We start from the raw sequence: 18,598 nt of genomic DNA, 5'->3' as shown, positions 1-18,598 counted from the left end.
CAGGCGCTGAGGGCAGAGGCAGGGCTGTGGGGCTCTGCAGGGGCCGGTGGGCAGCTGGCAATGAGGCCAAATCCCCTTTTTAACACCCCTGTTGCTCATTAATGCCAATGCCAGCCCAAATCTTTGCTGATGCCAGACGTGGGCATGTTCACCTGTTTTCTCCCTTGCACTTGTAGAGGTTTGCAATTTCTTACCAACCTAAATAAAGGTGTTAATTACACGAGAGAAAGGCCCACGGATTGCTCTTTCCTCCACCAGTGTGGTCAGCCCAGGGGATGGAAAGATCCTCAGGTATGGGACAGGATCTGCCCTGAAGATCCTGTTATCCTTGGGGTTTTGTGGTATATTTTTGTGGATTTTCACCTTAAACAAGTGCAAGTGCAGATAACATATATGCTAAGTCCCTGCTTCTGGCTGGCTGGGGAAATGAATGGCCTTAATATAGAGCAGCAAATGTGAACTGTCCACCCAAGGCAGTGCTCTGGGAAATATTTCATTCAAAGCCACAAACCTACATCCACCGGAGCAGAAAACCAACCAACCAACCACCTCTCTCCAGAAATATGTCCCGAGTTTTGATCAAAGTCCATTTGTAATGTGTTTATCCTATTTATAGAATTTGCACCGTAACTGCAATGAAGAAGTAATGGTTACGTACATCAGCCTTTAGAAAAGGCAATATAAATAAACACAAAAGCAAATAAAAGCTATTTCACAGCATGGTGCATGCTCTGCCCAGCTCACCATGCCACTTCATGCCCGAGCAGGTGTAGGGGCAGAACTGCCCCCAGTGCCACCAGTACCACTCATCCCAGTAATGCTGCCGGTGTTGAGGACACTCCTCCAAACCCTACGGACAGCTGGCGATGGGGAGAGCCCCTTTCAGACAGGGTTTTTGTGCCGTTCCTGCAAGGACAGCCTGCCCTGGGGCCTTGGCTGGGCTGCAAGGTGCTGCTGCCAAAACCAGAGGGATGGAAAAGAGACGAGGTGTTATCTGTAGAGGTAAGAGGTGATAAACAAACCACTAAGCGCAAAGGTTGCCAGAGGCTGATTTGAAGCAGAAGAGATGTCAGCACTGTGCTGTCCTGAACCAATGCCCATTAAAAAGTGGCTGCTTCCTGCCTTGGGGCTGAAAGTTTAAACTCATAAACCCCCCCCGAAGAACTGCAGGTGCTCCCTGCTGCTTCTCTGCTGCATGTGCTAGCCTGGAGGGCGGCATGGACATGCACTAACCTGCCTCAGCAGAGACACCCGGTGCCATCTGGATGCCGTGGGGTGCCTGGCATCTGTGCAGGGTGGCAGATGTGGTCCTTGACCATCAGCACCCATAGCTGAACACCAGGCAGAGCATCCCATCACCCCTAAATAGATACCAGGTAATTATCTGGGACTGCCAGATGTGAAGCGAATTGGGGGCTTTTGGAACCTCGTTCTTTTGAGCAAATTCTTTTAGAGGCTAATTATTTTCTCCAAGGAGGAACCAAAATGTGTTGAAGCGAGTTGGAGATGTGAGACAGCTGCGGAGAGACGAGGAGTGATTTGCAATGCACAGGAAGAGTTTTCCTCATCCTGGTTCTCTTGCATGCAGATCGGTTCACAGTTTCACTCTGAACTCGATGCTTCATGTTTTTCAACTGCAAATTTCCATATCAGTGGTTTGTAACAAGCCCTCAGCCCACAAGAACTGAAGGAGAAGAGGAAGAAGCAGTGCTGGTTTTCCCAGAAGGCTGCTGACTGCCACCACGTCCGGACAGAAGCCCATATTCCAGGCACCTTCCAAAGCCCCTGGATTTCCCAAACTCTACACATCACCGATTTCCAAAGATGCTGGGAGGTTTGACAACCAGGTCCCTTTTCAGGCTCTCAGAGAAGCGTGATTCCAGCAGCTTCTGCAGTGCCACAGCCCTGCGGTTCAAAGGGAACATGAGGTGTTGTGGCTCATGGACTAAATTGGGGTGAAATCGAATCAGGGGCAATCCTCTGTGCTTGGGCACCCCAGCACCTCACAGTGCTTCCAGGGAAGTGTTCTGGGTTTCTTTGCAGATGAGCAACAGAGGAAATGAAATCACTGGCAGGAATGTTTTCAACCAAAGGTGGAAAAAAGTACCACATTTCCACACATTTCTTATTTATACGCTGTCCCAGTCTGCAATTCCTCACCCCACTTGAAATAGCTGGTGAGATACGCCTTTATGTCTGAGAAGGGTGAGAAACCAATTCTGTAAATTCATTTTCCGCAGAGATTATGAAAAAAAAGTCATCTAAGCCAGACAAAAGTCACACCTGAAACATGGTGAGAGATCCTGGGGGGCAGAGAAGGGCGGTAAGCAGGGGGCAGGACTGGGCAGGAAGGGGCTGCGCTGCCAGCTCCTTTCCTTGTGTGCCCACCACGGCCCAGCCAGAAATTGTCTTGGACAGGAGGAGACCCAGGGCTTTGATGGCAATTTGTCCTTTGAAGCAGGCTGAGAAACCGAAATGGCCAAGTTCAAAGGCTGAATGCTTCTTCTTGCATCAGTCAGAAATCTGTCATCAGTGTTTGCGCAATAAATCACTGGGGAAAAAAAGGTTGTGTGGGTTAGAGGAAGGGCCAGGCTGGGCTGGGCTGGGTGCAGGCCATGTGCTGCCGCTGAATGCCGCGTCCTGTGCCCAACACCGCAGAAAAAGGGGAGGGAAGGGATAGCAGGGTCCAGGGGCTTAAATAAAGGGCTGGGTTGCAGGCTGGGTTTCATTTTCAGTGCTGCTGCTGGTCAGCTGAGAGGTCTGATGGGTTTGAAAGGTCTCAAATCCCAAAGAAAAGCAGAGGGAGTCAAAGACATGGCTACCCTGCAAGTCCCCATCCCCTCAGAGGTGAATTTAAGTTTTGCAGGGAAATGCAGAGAGTAGACTACAGATGCCTGGGAGGATTTTTCTGTGCCTCTTTCAGTGTCTCTTTCCAAAACACCACGGGAGCTTTCATTGTGGTGAAATTACACCTGGAAGAGGAGCACCCTGTTCAGCACCCTTCCCCTCCCCTCTGCAATAGCTATCGTTTTCAGTAACAGGAAAATCACAATAACAGCTTGGAGTCCAACAGCAGCTTCAGGAAAAGAGGGCACCAGGGATTTTGTATGAGGCTGTTGCATCTGTGCTAAAGCCTCTCCTGAGTACTGAGGCGTGCAAACCCCGGGATTGTGTGAGCACACACACACATATGCCCTCACTCCTCCTTCCTACAGACATGTGTGGTAGGATTAATCTCACCGTTCCTCATTTACCTCCTGACACATGCTGCTCCACAGCTAGGAGGATTTATTCACACTGGAGAAGGGTCAAAGCAGATGGGAGCAACAGCGGGACCAAGGGGGCAACTTCAGTGAGGGATATAATGTATTATGGCTCTGCAAATAACCCAGGATAAAGCAACCGGGACGCTGCAAACAGAATAACCAAGCTGCACTGCTGCCAGAGGAAAGTGATGCTGCTGATAATTTTGATTAGGATTGATAATTGTGGTGGTGCCTCATGGCTGACATTCCCACACCTCACCAAATGGTGGGTGCTGGGTGCCAGTGGGTCAGTGGCACCCAGGGGTGCTGGAGCTCCCTCTGAGCAAGGTGTCGCAGCATTACCGAGTGCTGGCTGCAGAAAGTATCACGGAACAGCTGTAATTGTAGTGCGTCTGTTAACAAAGAAGGGGAAAAAAGTAGAACTGAATGCACCATGAGAAGATCTCTGAGGGCAGGGACCTGCTGCTGCCTCCCCAGCCTGGGGCTGATGCGCAGAGGTGAGGTCCTAGGGCAAGAGCCCTAAGGGAAGAAATGGAAAAGGAAGGAGAGAGAATTTGTCCTTCCTAACTGAGCCAAAGGTGAATGAAATGTTGGTGTATGTGTGTAAGAAAGAGAGGGAAAAAAAAAAACTACAGGGATAGCACTCTGTGGAGCCAACTGGAGGCATAATAAATCCTAGAGGAAAGGGGAAAATACTGCTTCTCCCAGTAAGGCAGAGCTTGGGGACAGACTGCTGCTGGCAGGGAGAGGAACATGGGGCCGAGCCATTACGTGGCATTTCATCTACATCAGGACAGTACCACCCAGACTTGGAAATGTGCCCATGAAGTCCCAGACCTGAATCACCCAGCATCAGAAAGATCCCTCACATTTTGGCGATGCGCTTCAGTGTCTGGGATTAGCGGGGTGGCTGTGCTGCTACCTGCAATGCAATCTAATTGAAAAGCGAGCTTTTCCCCTTGCCCTTCCCTCTGCTCCACAGGTTAGGGTACCTTTAGCACTTTATCTTTCTAATCACAGTTGCTCTTTCAATGTGAAAATGTATTTCTGAGAGACTGTGGAGACGTCAGGAGCAAGCAGGGAGCTGACAGCAAGTTGTGGCTGCTGCTGTGTTAGCTGACTGTCGGGGAAATGCTGCATCCCCCAGGCTGACCAGCTAGAAACCAGATATCCCAGCCCGACCGCCAGAAGAGCCCGGATCCCCCAGCCCAGGGGTGGGTAAGCCTTTCCCCAAGTGACATCGACATGCGTCTTTGGGATGGGGTGGCGGCAGGAGAAATAATTCGAGGAGGTTGCTACCTGGGTTGAATGACCCCCAGGGAAGGGGAAAGCATCCTCTGCCCCAGCCCAAGGGAAACAGGCAAGGCATCGCCTTGGTCCCATCCTCCTGAGGATGAGGGAGGAAGGAAGGACTCCTCATCCTCCTCTCTCCTTCCTCAGAAGTGTCAGTGCCTGCGGCTGGGCTCCGAGTCCAGTCACCCACACTCCTGTGTCCTGCAGCCTCCTGCCAGGAGGTGCCGGGCCACTGCCCCAGGGGTCTCCAGCCTGCCACCGCCCCCCTACCTGGGCTGCTTCCTCCTCCTCCTCCTCCTCCTCGGCTCAGCGGTGCGCTAGGACCCGGCAGGATCAGGTGCACAGGGGGGCTCCGGGGGGTCCTGGGGCACCCCGGGAGCTGGGGGGATCCCGGGGGCTGGGGGGGTCCCGGGGACTGGGGTGGTCCGGGGGGCTGAGGGGGCTCCGGGGGCTGGGGGCTTCCTGGCTGGGGGTGGGGGACGGGAAGCGGGTTGCAGCAAGATTTGGGGTGAATTCTGGAGAAAAAGGGGAGGGAAGAAGAAAGGGGCGGGCAGGGGGGGTCGGGGGGGTGCTCACCACCCCCCTCGCGGCAGGGCTGCGCCGGGGAAGGCGCTCGAGGCGCGCAGGAGCCGCGCAGGAGCCGCGCAGCGCCCATGGAGAACGGCTCGGCCAGCCAGGGAGCCGTCCCGGACGGCAGCGGCAACCAAACCCTGGGCAGGATGCCCCGGCAGCCCCTGGAGCTGCAGGTGGTCACCATCCTGCTGGTGCTGCTCATCTGCGGCGTGGGCATCGCCGGCAACGTGATGGTGGTGCTGGTGGTGCTGCGCACCAAGCACATGGTGACCCCCACCAACTGCTACCTGGTCAGCCTGGCGGTGGCCGACCTCATCGTGCTGCTGGCGGCCGGGCTGCCCAACATCTCGGACGTGGTGGCTTCCTGGGTGTACGGCTACGCCGGCTGCCTCTGCATCACCTACCTGCAGTACCTGGGCATCAACATCTCCGCCTGGTCCATCACCGCCTTCACGGTGGAGCGCTACATCGCCATCTGCCACGCCATCAAAGCGCAGCTCCTCTGCACCGTGAGCCGCGCCAAGCGCATCGTCTCCTCGCTCTGGCTCTTCACCTCCCTCTATTGCCTCATGTGGTTCTTCCTGGTGGACACCACCCAGGTCACCTTCTCGGATGGGGCGCAAGTCACCTGTGGGTACCGGGTCTCCAGAAGCCTTTACATGCCCATTTACTTCTTGGATTTCGCTGTCTTCTACGTCATCCCGTTGGGACTGGCAACTGTCCTCTATGGCCTCATCGCCCGCATCCTCTTCATGAGCCCCCTGCCCGCCACCCCGCAGCACCCCTGCCTGGGCTCCACGCACCAGGGCGGCTCCCTCAAGCTCTCCTGCCGGGGCAGCAGGGGGGCCCTGAGCTCCCGCAAGCAGGTAGGGCCCCCCCCCCCCTCAGCTGGGCTGCTGGGGCTCAGTGCTTTGAAGGGTTTTGGGGGGGTGGATTCTGGCAGGGAGAGGGGTGACCCAATATTTTGCTTCCCTTTGTGAGGTGGAGCTGAGAGGGTGTGCTTGCTGCACAGGAGGCACCCCAAAGGCCAGTTGGGGTCTGGCAGCAGATCGGCTCCCCCCCTGCTTGGGCTGGCCTCCACGGAGCTCCAGCATCACTTGGGAGAGGCAAGAGCGCAGGGTTTTGGCTGGATAATTAATTCCTGATTGCCTCCCCAGGGAGGGGGGGTACCAGGACACATTATGGACTCAGCTCCCAGGCAGAGTTCCGGGCAGGTGACCTCAGATTTGGAAAGCAAAGGGAAGGGAAAGCCAGCAGGACACAGGACCCCTACCCTCTGAGCCAGCCCTGGCTGCAGCCCCCAGCTCCCTGCGGCTGGGGGAGGCACCTCAGTGTCCCAGAGGTACATTGTTCCTCTCAGTGACTCCTCTGTCATCCAGCTGCTTGCTTGCTCTCCATCTCCTCGCCTTGTTCCTCCTCTCTCTGTCCACAAGCGCAGTTACTATCTCTCACCCACCTCCTGGGACAGGGCAGTATCTGGGCATGGGAATCCTGCTGGCTGGCTCTGCGCAGGACAGCGTCCTGCTCAAGCCTCAAACTTTGACACATGGTCTGCTTTAAAGATAAGGGCTGAAGCTTGGGGTCTGGCTTAAGCCTCTCCTGCTGTTTTTGAGCAAGCAGGACCTGATTTCCAGCCAGCCTGAAATTAGTTTCAGCCAGTCTTAAAAATATCATTTATCCAACTCGATCCCTGACTGGCACAGGAACTTCCACTGCCTGGGAGAGACGATTCAACGTCACAGAGGGAAGCAAGCATCTCAGATAATAAGTATTATTTCTTTATGAGCTTTTAAGTTTTTTTTAGTTCAGCTTTTTCTCCCTTTTGCTCCATCCCAGAAAAGTTTAAAGCAAGCACCAACATCTGTAAAAGCACCAGGCTGCTCTCCCAGTTGCTGGTGCAGGGTTTTTCCACAGCAAGTTCCCCAGTGACTACAGGGCAGCACCTATGGGTGCACAGCCAAGGAGCAAAAACCTCTCCTACCACATCTGCACAGGCTGTGCCATGGGGTGAGCACCGCACACAGCATGCTCCAGCCTCATTAGGACGAGTGCCCGAGGCTGTCAGTCCCAAGGGGCTGGATGAAGGCACTCCAACCCCTGGAAACATCCTTTGCTCTTTCCTCCGTTACACCGGCAGTTTTCTTGAGGTCTTCATTAGCTCCTGAAATATCTTAGCAAAAACTGCCCCTGGCTGGCCTTCCATCTCAGAGCTGGGCTCATCAGGAATAAAGATGTCACCGAGGTTTTAAATTGTCAGAAGTGTTGAACTTGTTTTGAAAGTGGGAGTCTCTCTATCTCTATTCACAACCAACACCTACCTCCCTATACAGGTGTGTGTGTTTAGTGCTATGATCATCATCGTCAATATTCTCCCTCTATAGGGAGCTCTGTGATGATTTGTGGAATTAGCAACAAATCACCCAGCTTTTCTCTAACAGAAGCTGCAGTCAGTCTCCTGAACCCAGGAGAGAAAGCAGTAGCTCTGCTATTTGTAGTGGAAAACAGCAAAAGCCACGTTGTAAATCTGTTCGATCCTCACCTCCTACCTTGCAGAGATACAAGGGTATCAGTGCTTTTGACTGTAACTATCATATTTGGGAGAATTTGCTTCCACCTCACTGGACTTTGGAGGCTTCAGGGAGGTATCGACCATGCTCCCAGTTCAGAGCATACTTCTAATATTCATGGCAGCATGAAATAAAGGAGAATCCTGGATCCAAGCTGCTCATAAGCTATTCGTGAAGCACAAATAGCAGCTAAAATACTGGCAGGCAAGGTGACTCCAAACTTCTGTTTCTGAGCAGTTTTGTTTCATGGGGCTTCCAGCCACGTCCTGGTTACTGCTTCCTTCTGACCACAGCAGCAGCACTTTGAGGCAGCCTGTGATGAGACAGCAAAGGAGAAAGAAACCCCAGCTGGGCCACATGGTTTGGTCATCTGTCAGATGGATGTCTTGCTGCACCTCAGAGGTGGTTGTGATACAAACCCTGGTCCAGTGATCTCCATAAACATCTTTCCGTAGATGGTTATGACACAGGACATGGTCACTTCATTTTATATATATAATCATAAGAAATTTATACGACTGTCCAGTAAGACTGTGCACCAAAGCCAAGTGAAACCACACCGATATTTTGATGAGAGCTTTGGGCAGCATGAAGAGGAGTGCTCTGAGCATAACGAACCTGCGTCCTGCCAGAGCATCTCCCCCAGTGCTGCTGGAAACCCAGCCGGAGCAATGTATCCTGATGCTATGGCTGCAGTGAGTCACGGCTCTGCATCTAAGTTACAAGGGAAAAAACAACCGATCAACCAGGCAGGGAGGAAGGAGGTCTCCTGGGAGCCCCGTGGGGTCAGCACAGAACTCTGCCTCGAAGCTGTCTTCCTGCATGGGGACAGCAGGGACCACACGAGTGCCGCTTGCATGAGCCACTGCAGCGTGTGGGAGGAGAGCAGGGCACATCACCGAGCCGGGTCTAGTCTGAGGCTGAAGGCAGCTGGATGAATTTGGTCCAGCAGAGCTGGCAGATAGAGATACAGGATGGGAGAAGCAGCGAGCAGAGAGGAGAGCATTCCTGGGGGTGCTACGGCCCCACAGCACCCTCAGCCTGGAACCAGGAGAGTCCCCCCAGGTCAGCTTTAGCAGGTGGGTGCCAGCCCTTGTGGCTGTAGGGAAGAGCCTGAAGATGGGACGTGAGGCACAGAAGGGACCAGAATGGCCTTCTCTGGGCCAGGTTCACCTCTGTGACCTGCTCCTGAGGAAGTCAGTGGCAAAAAGCCCCCGTGCAATGGTCCAGAAGTCTAGACACCGGTGTCCTGGGTCTTCTTCACCAGAAGAAAGATGTCCTCTCTGATTTTCTGATAGCGATGGCAACACTGCCTCAAAACCAGAGGGAACTGTGGAAAGAAGAAATGCAGCGGTATCTCAAATCATCCCACTGGACACTGCTTTGCAATAGCTGGTGAGCAGCTCGCAAGTGGTTTTCTTTGCTCATTAATTACCCATGGCCAGGGTGGAAAGGCCTGCTGGGTTACGACACCGACCTCTCACACTCTCCAGAGAAGTGCTGACAGCCCTTGAAAATGTCACCAGGAATTTCCAGGGGGGCCCTTGGTGATGGGTCCTGTCCCGAGCATCGGCCGTGAGGACACAGCACCAGAAAGTGCTCCAGCAAGAGATGCTGGCGGGTCTCCAAGCTGGAAGGGCGATGAGGAGGCTGTGAAAACAGTACGTGAGCTACCAGCAGGGAAGATTAAAGTGAGGGTGCACCTCCGAGCACGGATTTCACCCGCTAGGGACCACTAGAGGGAGCGGGATTCCTAAAAAAACGATGCTGCAGCTCAAGACGGTGGCGCTTGGACAGGGAAACCTGGCACTGGCTGGGAGAAGCAGCAGTGGCCTGGGGGACATGGGCTGAAAGCCTCGTCCTCCTTCTAGCCACAGCCCCTTTGCGGCTGCTGCGTGCACACACAACGCACAGCACAGTGGCTGTGAGACTTCATGGAGAAGTTTTCTCCCTGGCTGGTGATTTCCTGAAGGATGCTTTGAGGCGACAAAAAGGATCTGTCTTTTTTGGGGGGTGCAGCTGCTTTATTGGGCCGTGACTCAAGACTGCTCCAGATAGGGATAAATGAACTCACATTCTCCCAAGCTCTCCCCAGGGCTGATTAATTTCATTTCTCACTTGGGCACCAGAAGAAAGTTCAGAGCACCTAAAGGATGCTGCAGTTACTCTCCCAGGAAAGCCAAAGTGAGGAAAGGCACAGAGAGGGGTTTCAGCTGTGCATGGAGATGATGTTGGAGGTTGCTTTCCCTGTGATAGCGATGTGAGAGCGACTTTGGGATAGACCACTGGGATTTAAGCAGAAGAGCCATCCTGCACCATATACAACCTTAGTAACACTGCACCCAGGAGAACATGGGCTGTACGAACAGTTGGCTTTACGAGGCCAATTTCATCTTGCAGCAAGCTCGGGGCAGGGCTGCCATCTCACCTTGCAGCCTGGGTGCAGCATCCTTGATGAGCACCGAGGGCGTTTAGCGAGAGTAGGCAATAAATCCTTGTGGTGCTGGTTCCTCAGCAGGTTTCCTCTCCCAGGACAATGACAACTTTTCCACAGGGAAAACCACTGTAGGACGTGGAGCAGGAAGCACAGGTCTTTTCGTGACAGCACTTGTGTGGTCTCATGCGGTCTGGATGGAGGTGTTGGGAGGTTGTCGGGCACTGTGACATTTCTGTAACAACCAGCCGAAAAGCCGGGGCAGCTCTGGCTAAAAGCAGATGAATCACAAATTCTTTCCCATGCCAAACTTTGTTTGGTCTTGGCAAGGACTGCAGCCGACTTACTTGTCAGCCTAGGATGCACTCCCTCTGGCTTTGTCACGGTGAGGCAGAGTCCAGCTCACTCTTTACAAACATCGTGGCTTCCTGAGCAAACAGAATTATATCAGTCAAGAGGTCAGAGATGTTTTGGCCTCACAAGCCAGCATGTGAGCAGGACTAATTCGTTAGTTTTGAAGGAGACGTTTCACCGTGCAGAAAGGTCTCGGCCAGAAGTGGCACCTGACAGAGAACAGAGCTAAGTGGACACAAGTTTGGAGATTTGTTCTCTACAGCAGACACCTTGGCACCTCGGAAATGGAGACAACCCCTGTGCTGAGCGAGGGGTGTCTGTGCTTCAGTGCCCACCTGCAGAGGTGTGGTATTTAAGTTTTCCAGGATGCATTTTGCAGTGATACTGCTGCAGTAGGACTACTGAAGCTGACGGAAAGGCTCCCTCCAGCCTTCTCCCAGGGACATCCCTTTAGCAAGGACCCTTCCAGGCAGGACATGGACATGTTTGGTCTCTGCATGGGATGGTGAAGCACAGCCTGCCCTCGTCTCCCAGGACGAGTGGTCTGAATAAACTGCTCAGTGAGGGGGATTAAATTCTGAATGAAATTGTACTTAGGATCACTTGAGTTGAGTTGTTTGCATTTTGCTGTAGGGTTCAGCTTTTATCACATTTTTGTTAAAATCAACTTCATTCATGTTCTCAGGATATTAACCTCAGCTGCATCAAAAATATAGCAAAGCCTTTCTCTCTGCAAACCTGAGAAGTGGTACAAGGGAGGCAGCAGAGCAGCTGATCACTCTATCGTGGTTGTGTCTATTTGTTGTAAAGATATTTGGAAAGAGAAGTAGAGAGCATGGGTCCCATCCACGTGCGCTGCTCCTCAGGCAGAAAGCCTTCCTTCCTGGGCTCCCGTGGTACCTGGAGCTCTCTGTCCCAGAGCAATGCGGTCTCACAGCCAGCGGGAGGATGCTCCTCCTTCCCCTGGTGAGGAGGGGTCGAGCCCATATTGCCGTGCCAGGCTCGGGGCAGACAGTGGCTCTGTGTTCGGGACAATTGCTACAAAGCACATTGTCACCCAGTAGCCTCATCCTAGCAGCTTGAAACCACAAGCTTGTGGGATGGATCCAGCCACACTTGTGAAAGGCACTGGAAAGCTCTGAAGCTTTTCTCTTTAAAATCCCTTCTGTCTTCCCCCAAGGCAGCAGTGAGCACGCTGCAGTCTTAGCAACAGCCCAGGCACTCACGGCATTACGGCGAGATCTGATTCTGGGAAAGTGTCCTCACATTCCCGTTAAACCACACACAGCAAAACACTTCTATTCTGGCCTCAGCTTGACAATGGATCCTTTCTTGTAGGAAAAGTTTTGTTGCCACTGCCAACCGCCCCTGATTTCTACACAAAACATTACAGGAAGGCATCACTGCTTGTAACTAAGTTAAAAAAGAAAAAAAAACCTCCAAGAAAAGCTGAAAGACCGAGTGTGATCCAAGTGCTTATTTCCTTATAGAGGAGTCATTGCACAACCCCCTTTTTGACATTTGAAACACCGCCGCCTTAATATGCGGGCGGCATCAGTGTTTACTCATACTTTCCTCCTTGGGGACACATGTATTCTGTAAGCACTTGTGGGAGGATGATTGTCACGTACCCGAAATAGCTGTCAAAATTATTAGGATCGTTGCAGTTTCAGTACAAAAACACATTTTCTTAAGCAAGCCTGAGTTGAGCTGAGGGCAATTACTGCTCGCTCCTGCGTTCTCAATATCTTCTTGTTCCTAATACATTAATGTAGTTCTTCCCTAGTGTGCTGCAAATTAAAATAACCCATACTGATTAGCTGAGCAGCTCCCCTATCAGCACAAGTCAGGAATTTGTGTAGGACTCCAGGCACTGCTCCCAGTGCTGCTCTGTACCAGGAGCCTGTCCCTGGGAGCACAGCAGGAGTAGCAAACCAGGAGATCCCAGACAGGGAGTTGAAACTCACCCCTGGCACCTAAAAAAACTTAGGATCCCACTTTGGCACAAGTTAATTTCCTCGCTGATTTAACATTATGAGCAATTTTCATACCTGTTTTCTGGTACAGAAATTCCCATGGTTATTTCCCACTCATTTCCAGGCTGATGGATGCTTGTGCTGAAATTTCCAAGTCTCTTGAGTGGTAGGTGAAAACCTGTCATTTAAAGGTTGTATTTACGCAGTATTATTTCATGAACAAAACAGATTCAGTGAGGAATAGACAGTCCCATGGTTTGTGAGCCTATTTTAAATCCTTAAAGAGAGATACATGTGATATTATAAATTACCTGTCTGTGCAGTTAGAGGTGGGAAGGTTCTGCTGGCGCTTCAGCACCATTTGCCTATTTCTCTTTTTGCCTATTCCCTCTAACAAGGTGACCAAAATGCTGGCAGTGGTGGTGGTGCTCTTCGCCCTCCTGTGGATGCCTTACCGCACACTGGTGGTGGTGAACTCCTTCATGGACCCGCCATATCTGAACATCTGGTTCCTGCTCTTCTGCCGGACGTGCATCTACCTGAACAGCGCCATCAACCCCATCATCTACAACCTCATGTCCCAGAAATTCAGGGCTGCCTTCAGGAAGCTCTGGGAGTGCGAGCAGAAGAGCACCAAGAACCCCGTGCCGCACAGCGCCCCGGTGTACTACAGCATCACGAAGGACTGCTCTCACGGCAGCTCGGATCTCCTCACCGAACAAGAAGAGCTGAACAGCCTCCCGGCACCTGCAAGGAAAAGCAGGCCTGCCAAATAAATACCAGGACCCTGAAACAACGCAGGAGCTATGTGGCTGCACGCACCGTGCTGGGAAAGCGCCAACAGAAATCGCTTTGGCATTGCGGCAAGCTTGAGTTAATACCTCTCCAGGGCATTTAACAAAACAGATTCTTAGAGGTGAATTAATTTGCTTTTCCTTAATGCTAATTTATTCTTGTTTGTTGAAGTGTTAGGCGCAGGTCAATGCTTAGCATTTTTAAAGAATCTGTAGTTAAATATAGCAGCACAACGCCATTCTGTGTTACGTGCAAGTGCAGCTGTTTGTTGAGTTGGGCCAGAGCACTGGAAGGAAATCCAGGAAGAGAAGGGCACTCAATGGAGAAAAAAACCACTGGAGCAGGTTTCTTAGGGGGTGAGGATCCCCTTCCCAAAGGCAGGTGCCTATAAGATAGACACCCACGTGAGCTGCTCCTCTGGAGCATTGTCAGAGATAATGGGGACATCTGGGCACTTCCAAGAAGCAGCTCCTCTCTTCTCAGGGTAGTGGTCTGAGGAAGGAGAGGAGATGAATATCTCCCTAGATGTGACCCTTCCTCACCATGACTCTAAAGAGACCAGTCTGACTCTCTCAGATGGAGATTTGTGAATTATGCATGGCTGAAGCTGGGCGTCAGGGACCTCACCCCGTGCTCCCGGAGATATGGCCGTGCTGGTAGCATGTAAACCCAAGGTCCAGGCCAGTTGGATTTGTTACAGAAAAAATGATCAAATTAAAAATCTGTGTTCCTTAAGGTAATAGTAATACTTCCAACTCTGTGGCCTGAATTTCTTTTGAATAATCTTACCTTTCCTGTCTAAATTCCTGCAGTTGCTTTGGCTGGATAGCCTTTGGTAACCTCATCCTGTAAGCCCTGGTGTAGTGTAGCTACATACCATCAAGCAGCACGTTGTCCCAGCTACAGCTGCGTTTCAATGGCAGGTGAAACAATTCTCTTATTTCCTGAGAATAATTCATAAAAGTCTGTAAAGTGTTTTGTGATAGGTGGCATTGCCTATAAGGCATTAATAGTACTCGCTGCTGCTGTCATTTGTAAGCGAAGAGGATATTCATAACCTGACACATTCAAGAAACCAGCCCAAGAACATTTGCCCCAGACTCACAAGAGACTATCTGGACTGGGAGTAAAACATAAGAGATTACAGATGAGCCAAATGCCAAGGCTCTTGCCAAATAAAATAGAAGTCAGCCACCAATAACCCTGAAGTGACTGTAAACAATTCTTCTTTGAGCAGCCAATTCAGCCTCAGCACCCGACACTGCTTTACAGCAACCCAGAGTGTTAAATCACAGGCTTACATCTTACTTGGGAAAAGATCCGTGAGATATTTTTAAGAGCACAAGACTTTAAGTAACTGTTCTGTGTCTATGGAAAATAACTTCCCTGGGCGAGCCAGAACAAGACCTCACTTCCCACCAATGTGCACGGAAGCGTTCAGGATCTATTTCATTTTGGTATAGGGTGGCTTTGCATGTATGATTGTTATATTGTGGATTATTAAACTGCCCGCTTTGCTCCAGAATAACTGTAGGATAAGAAGAGAGAACACTGGTTTTGCAGATATTTATGAAATAGTGTTTGTTTGGAATTTATGGATTCATGTAATTTTGTGCTCTTTTGCATATATTGGGACTTCAGGAGCAAAGTTCCTCTTTGTTACTCTTGAGTAAGAAAGCTTTGCAAAGAAATCTGGGAGTTGCTTCTTGAAAAGAAGGGAAATACATTTTCTACAGCGCAAGAGAAGCATTCTACTTAGCAAAAGAAACTAGGAAGTGAAAAAATTTGCTGGTAATAACCTTTTCTCTAGTAGAGAGATTTTTTTCCCATTAGAACAAGTTCTTCTATAGCAGCTCAGAAAGAAAAAAAAAATGCAAAAGCATCTGCAGACAAAAAAACAGACCAGTAAGCACAAAAGCACCTCAATGTAACACCCAGGTAATGCAGCCACACGGGATGGGAATTTAGGATTAAAATTAGGGTTTAGGATTAGGGCACTTCTGAGGCAAGGGATGGGCACTTGGGCAGCCTGTATCTCTGCTAGCACAAGGAACAGCTCAACACAAGCATCCCAGCAAACTCTTTTCTGTCTTCCCCATCACATTTCCATTTTTTACTGCTCCCTTTAATGCTTTTTTTTTTTTCTTCCCAGACAGTGACAGTTTGAAAGCGCTATTCTCCTAATTAAATTTTAGCCCCAGGCCAACAGCTAATTGATAGTTCTGAAGTTTTTGTTCAACATACTTGAGATTCAATTAAAAAAAGACCTGTTCTCTTTCCCCCTCTCTGCCCTTATCTGCCAAGTACTGCATGATCCTTTGTTATTTCTTGAGAAGTAATTGGCAGATAAATTCTCCCAGCACCACGAGATCTCCAGTAAAGGCACTGGAGCGTTAAACTCAGTAGATGAGGAATGAGCTCCTGCCCCTTCTCCCTGAACTTATGCTGAAACATTGGGAGGGTTTGGGAGGGTTTTAGGTGGAGGAAGAAGGTCAGCACTCAGCTTGCTAAGGAGATGCTGGTTGAGAAGACAGACAGACGCATGCTGTTAGGAAAGAAGTTGCCAGCAGAAAGGAATTACAAGGAATAACTGCTGCTGGAGGCTTCAGCTGATGGCTCCCAGAGGGATTAGGCTGGAGGGAGTCTGGAGCAGGCAGCTGAAGCAGTTTTGTACCAGCAGCAGCAAAGCCACAAACCTGCAGAGGTGGATCAGCCCTGGGGGAGCTGGGGCAGCTCCTGCTGGGACCGAGGTTCTGTTGATGGTTGAACTGGGCTGTCCCCACAGGCAGCCAAAGTCACCAGGACAGCCTGCTCCTTTGTGTATCAATGCAAAGTACTCTGGACTTGGAAACCCTAGAGATAGGTGGCTCTGATTTGGAAAGAACCAACCTCCCCTCCCTTTTCCTTTCTCCGAAAGGCACTCAGTCACCTTTACGCCTCTGCCTGCTTGCTCCTTCTGCTCCCTGATCCCTCTGCCACCTGCCTGCTGCACACCCAGGAGGGCAGGACACCCCTGCAGCCAGCACCGAAGCGAGACAGGAGCCAAATCCCAGTCACTGCAGGGTGAGGGCTCACAAGCATTTTTTCCTTTGTGCAAGTAGTATCTAATAAGGAAAGTGAAAACAGGAGGCTGAAAATCTGTCCTGGCCTTTATCTGGTTAGAGGAGGACAGACTTCAATGCTTTCCCTCTCTAAAAAATCCTAGTTTAGGTGAAATGAAAAGATCACAAACATTCTGAAGCTCAGCCTTTCCAGGATCGCTGCTAGAGCCCCCCAGCCTGGGCATCCCCATGGGGCTCCGTCCCCTCTGGCTGGGTGGGGCTGAGCAGACCCACACCATGGAGACCACAACGACCCCCAGGGCCAGACAGGGGTCAAAGATGCCAGGATTGCCCATGGAAAACAACCCCTGGTGTGCAACAGGGCAGGGAGCTCCTCCTGGGCACGGTGGTGAGAAGAGAGAAATTGATGTTATTTCTTCATCAGCGCTGGCCCTGCAGGGACCTTTGGGAGCTCGCATTCCAGCAGCGGCTCGCGGTTCCCTGAAGCGCTCTCCGTTCCTCAGTGCGTGTCATTTCTCAGGGCAAGGTCTCAGCAGGCATGCCAGTTGTCTCCAGGAACTGTGGCCGTGGTGCCACGTTTGGTGGTGCTGGGTCTGTGCGGCCACACAGTGCTTGGCTGGAACTGCGGGAGGAGCAGCTGGGAGCATGGGAGGCGTTTCTGCTGGCTCAGCCAGGAGCAGCAGCACAGCGTGGCAAGCCCTGGAGTGGCAGAGAGAAGGAAGCACTGACACTTCAGGGGTCCAACATTCTCCACAGACCCCTAGTCACTGGGACTTCCCTCCTCTGGGTATCCAGGGTCTGAGCAAAGCCTCAATTCCTTATAAGAAATCTGACAGCCCCCTTCAAACTTGAGCATACCTTGCACCCTGAGCCCCCCCAGCCCGCTCACAAAGCCTGAAGCAGCATGCTGCCCTCAGTGCTTAGTCACTGCCACCAGCACGAGAGCAGGCTGCAAATTTATGAACGTCCCCAAACAGATCCTAAAAATCACTCCTAAATAATTTACCGCATTGAAGCTGCTCCTTAATTTGATCTAACCTGTTAGCTTCCTAATTAAAGCTTGCTGTTTCTAAATCCTGCCCTTGCAGTGCTTACTGACCTGGTAAAATGCCAGTGGCTTGCTTTGATTGGAGATGGTCTGGTGGCAGGAGAGGGGTGCTCGGCTCTGCCACGCTCATGGGTGCTGCGGAGCCACCGGGTGGGAGCACGTGTGTGTGTGCTGAGGGGGGGATGGAGGAGAGAAGTGGCTCAGGGGAGGTGGGAGGTTTAAGGCCTGGAAAACCCCACGGTGGCTGAAGCTTCATCAGAGGCTTCCAGGGATGGAGACACCACATCCAGCATGCTTACCTGGCTCTGGCTGACCCCAGCGCAGTGCTTGTGGCCAGAGCGGTCACCTCCACGGGGTTAGCAGCAGGGCCCTCAGCAAGGACTGTTTACTACTGCAAAACACCAGAATTTAAATAAGTTACTGAAATAAGCACCTGCCAGGTTGCCTTCTTACATCATCTCTAGGTTTGCCTGGTGGGAGGGGTGCTTTCAGAAGGGTAATCGGGCATCCACGGCAGATGGTATCAGAAGAGAGCGTGGCCGTGCTGGGGGCTCTTTGGGACAGCCTCTGCCTCCTGGTTCCTGCCAGCACCTCGGGAGCCAGCCCCAGGCCGTGCTGGGGAGCAACCCACAAAGAACCCGTGGCTCCCTCCAAAAAGGGAGGAAAAAAGGAGCAGAAGGAGACACAGCACCATGCTGCAACCAGAGCTGGCTACAAGAGCCTGGCTCTGCTCTTTGGTACAGCCCTGCAAGGAGTAAAGAGCCTGTTAGTAAAACCAAAATAGCAGTACCTTTAAACTAGTGACAGCTCACCACAGAACATGCTGAGCAACTGCTTACATTTTTTAGAGGCACAAGCGAGGGTGGACCACACATCAAGGAATGAATTAAAGACGGCCCCTTTTCAATCTGCTCTGGCCCCTGGCTGCTTCTTTGAACTAATTAGTTCAAGCAAGCTCCAATTAAGGAGCTGCTAATAAGGCTTGGGGGGATAGTCCTACAGCAATATTGGTGTAATCACTCCGAAGTTGTTTGTTTGTTTTGCAATGTGTATTTCACAAGGCCTCTGGAGGGCTCTTTGGCTCTTGGAGCTGTCTCCTCTCTGCTCGCTCACAGGATGCTGTTCAGCGCTCCTTAAAGCAAAGCATCCATTTTGGGGAGCGTGCTGTGATTCACAGCTGATCAAAGCCTGCCAGTCCCACAGGAGTGATTCTAGTTGATTCTATTTACT

General features: G+C 51.4%; 1 protein-coding gene and 1 long non-coding RNA gene across 2 annotated transcripts; one reads left to right on the top strand and one right to left on the bottom strand.

Moving 5' to 3' along the window:
* The first annotated feature begins 5,212 nt into the window (after positions 1-5,212).
* On the top strand, positions 5,213-13,308 carry LOC121079147 (thyrotropin-releasing hormone receptor-like). Its single transcript, XM_040576029.1, has 2 exons — positions 5,213-5,998; positions 12,862-13,308. Exons 1-2 carry the CDS (start codon positions 5,213-5,215, stop codon positions 13,237-13,239), a joined length of 1,164 nt encoding a protein of 387 aa, XP_040431963.1. The 3' UTR covers positions 13,240-13,308.
* On the bottom strand, positions 7,650-18,220 carry LOC121079148. The gene is made up of 4 exons (XR_005824900.1): positions 17,668-18,220; positions 17,420-17,539; positions 12,775-17,019; positions 7,650-9,029 (listed from the first exon to the last, which is right to left on the bottom strand). It is a non-coding gene; the product is annotated as an uncharacterized LOC121079148 (long non-coding RNA).
* Positions 18,221-18,598: the final 378 nt, after the last annotated feature.

This window comes from Cygnus olor, chromosome 16 (assembly GCF_009769625.2).
Source record: "Cygnus olor isolate bCygOlo1 chromosome 16, bCygOlo1.pri.v2, whole genome shotgun sequence".
Classification (NCBI taxonomy): Eukaryota; Metazoa; Chordata; class Aves; order Anseriformes; family Anatidae; genus Cygnus; species Cygnus olor.
The sequence above is the reverse complement of the archived record's forward strand: the minus strand, read 5'-3'. Positions and strand labels throughout refer to the sequence as shown.

Excerpts from the sequence above, each read along its gene's own strand:
- LOC121079147 (XM_040576029.1), top strand. The coding sequence starts at position 5,213 with ATGGAGAACGGCTCGGCCAGCCAGGGAGCCGTCCCGGACGGCAGCGGC. Across the intron at positions 5,999-12,861 it reads CCCTGAGCTCCCGCAAGCAG|GTGACCAAAATGCTGGCAGT; the intron begins GTAGGGCCCCCC and ends CCCTCTAACAAG.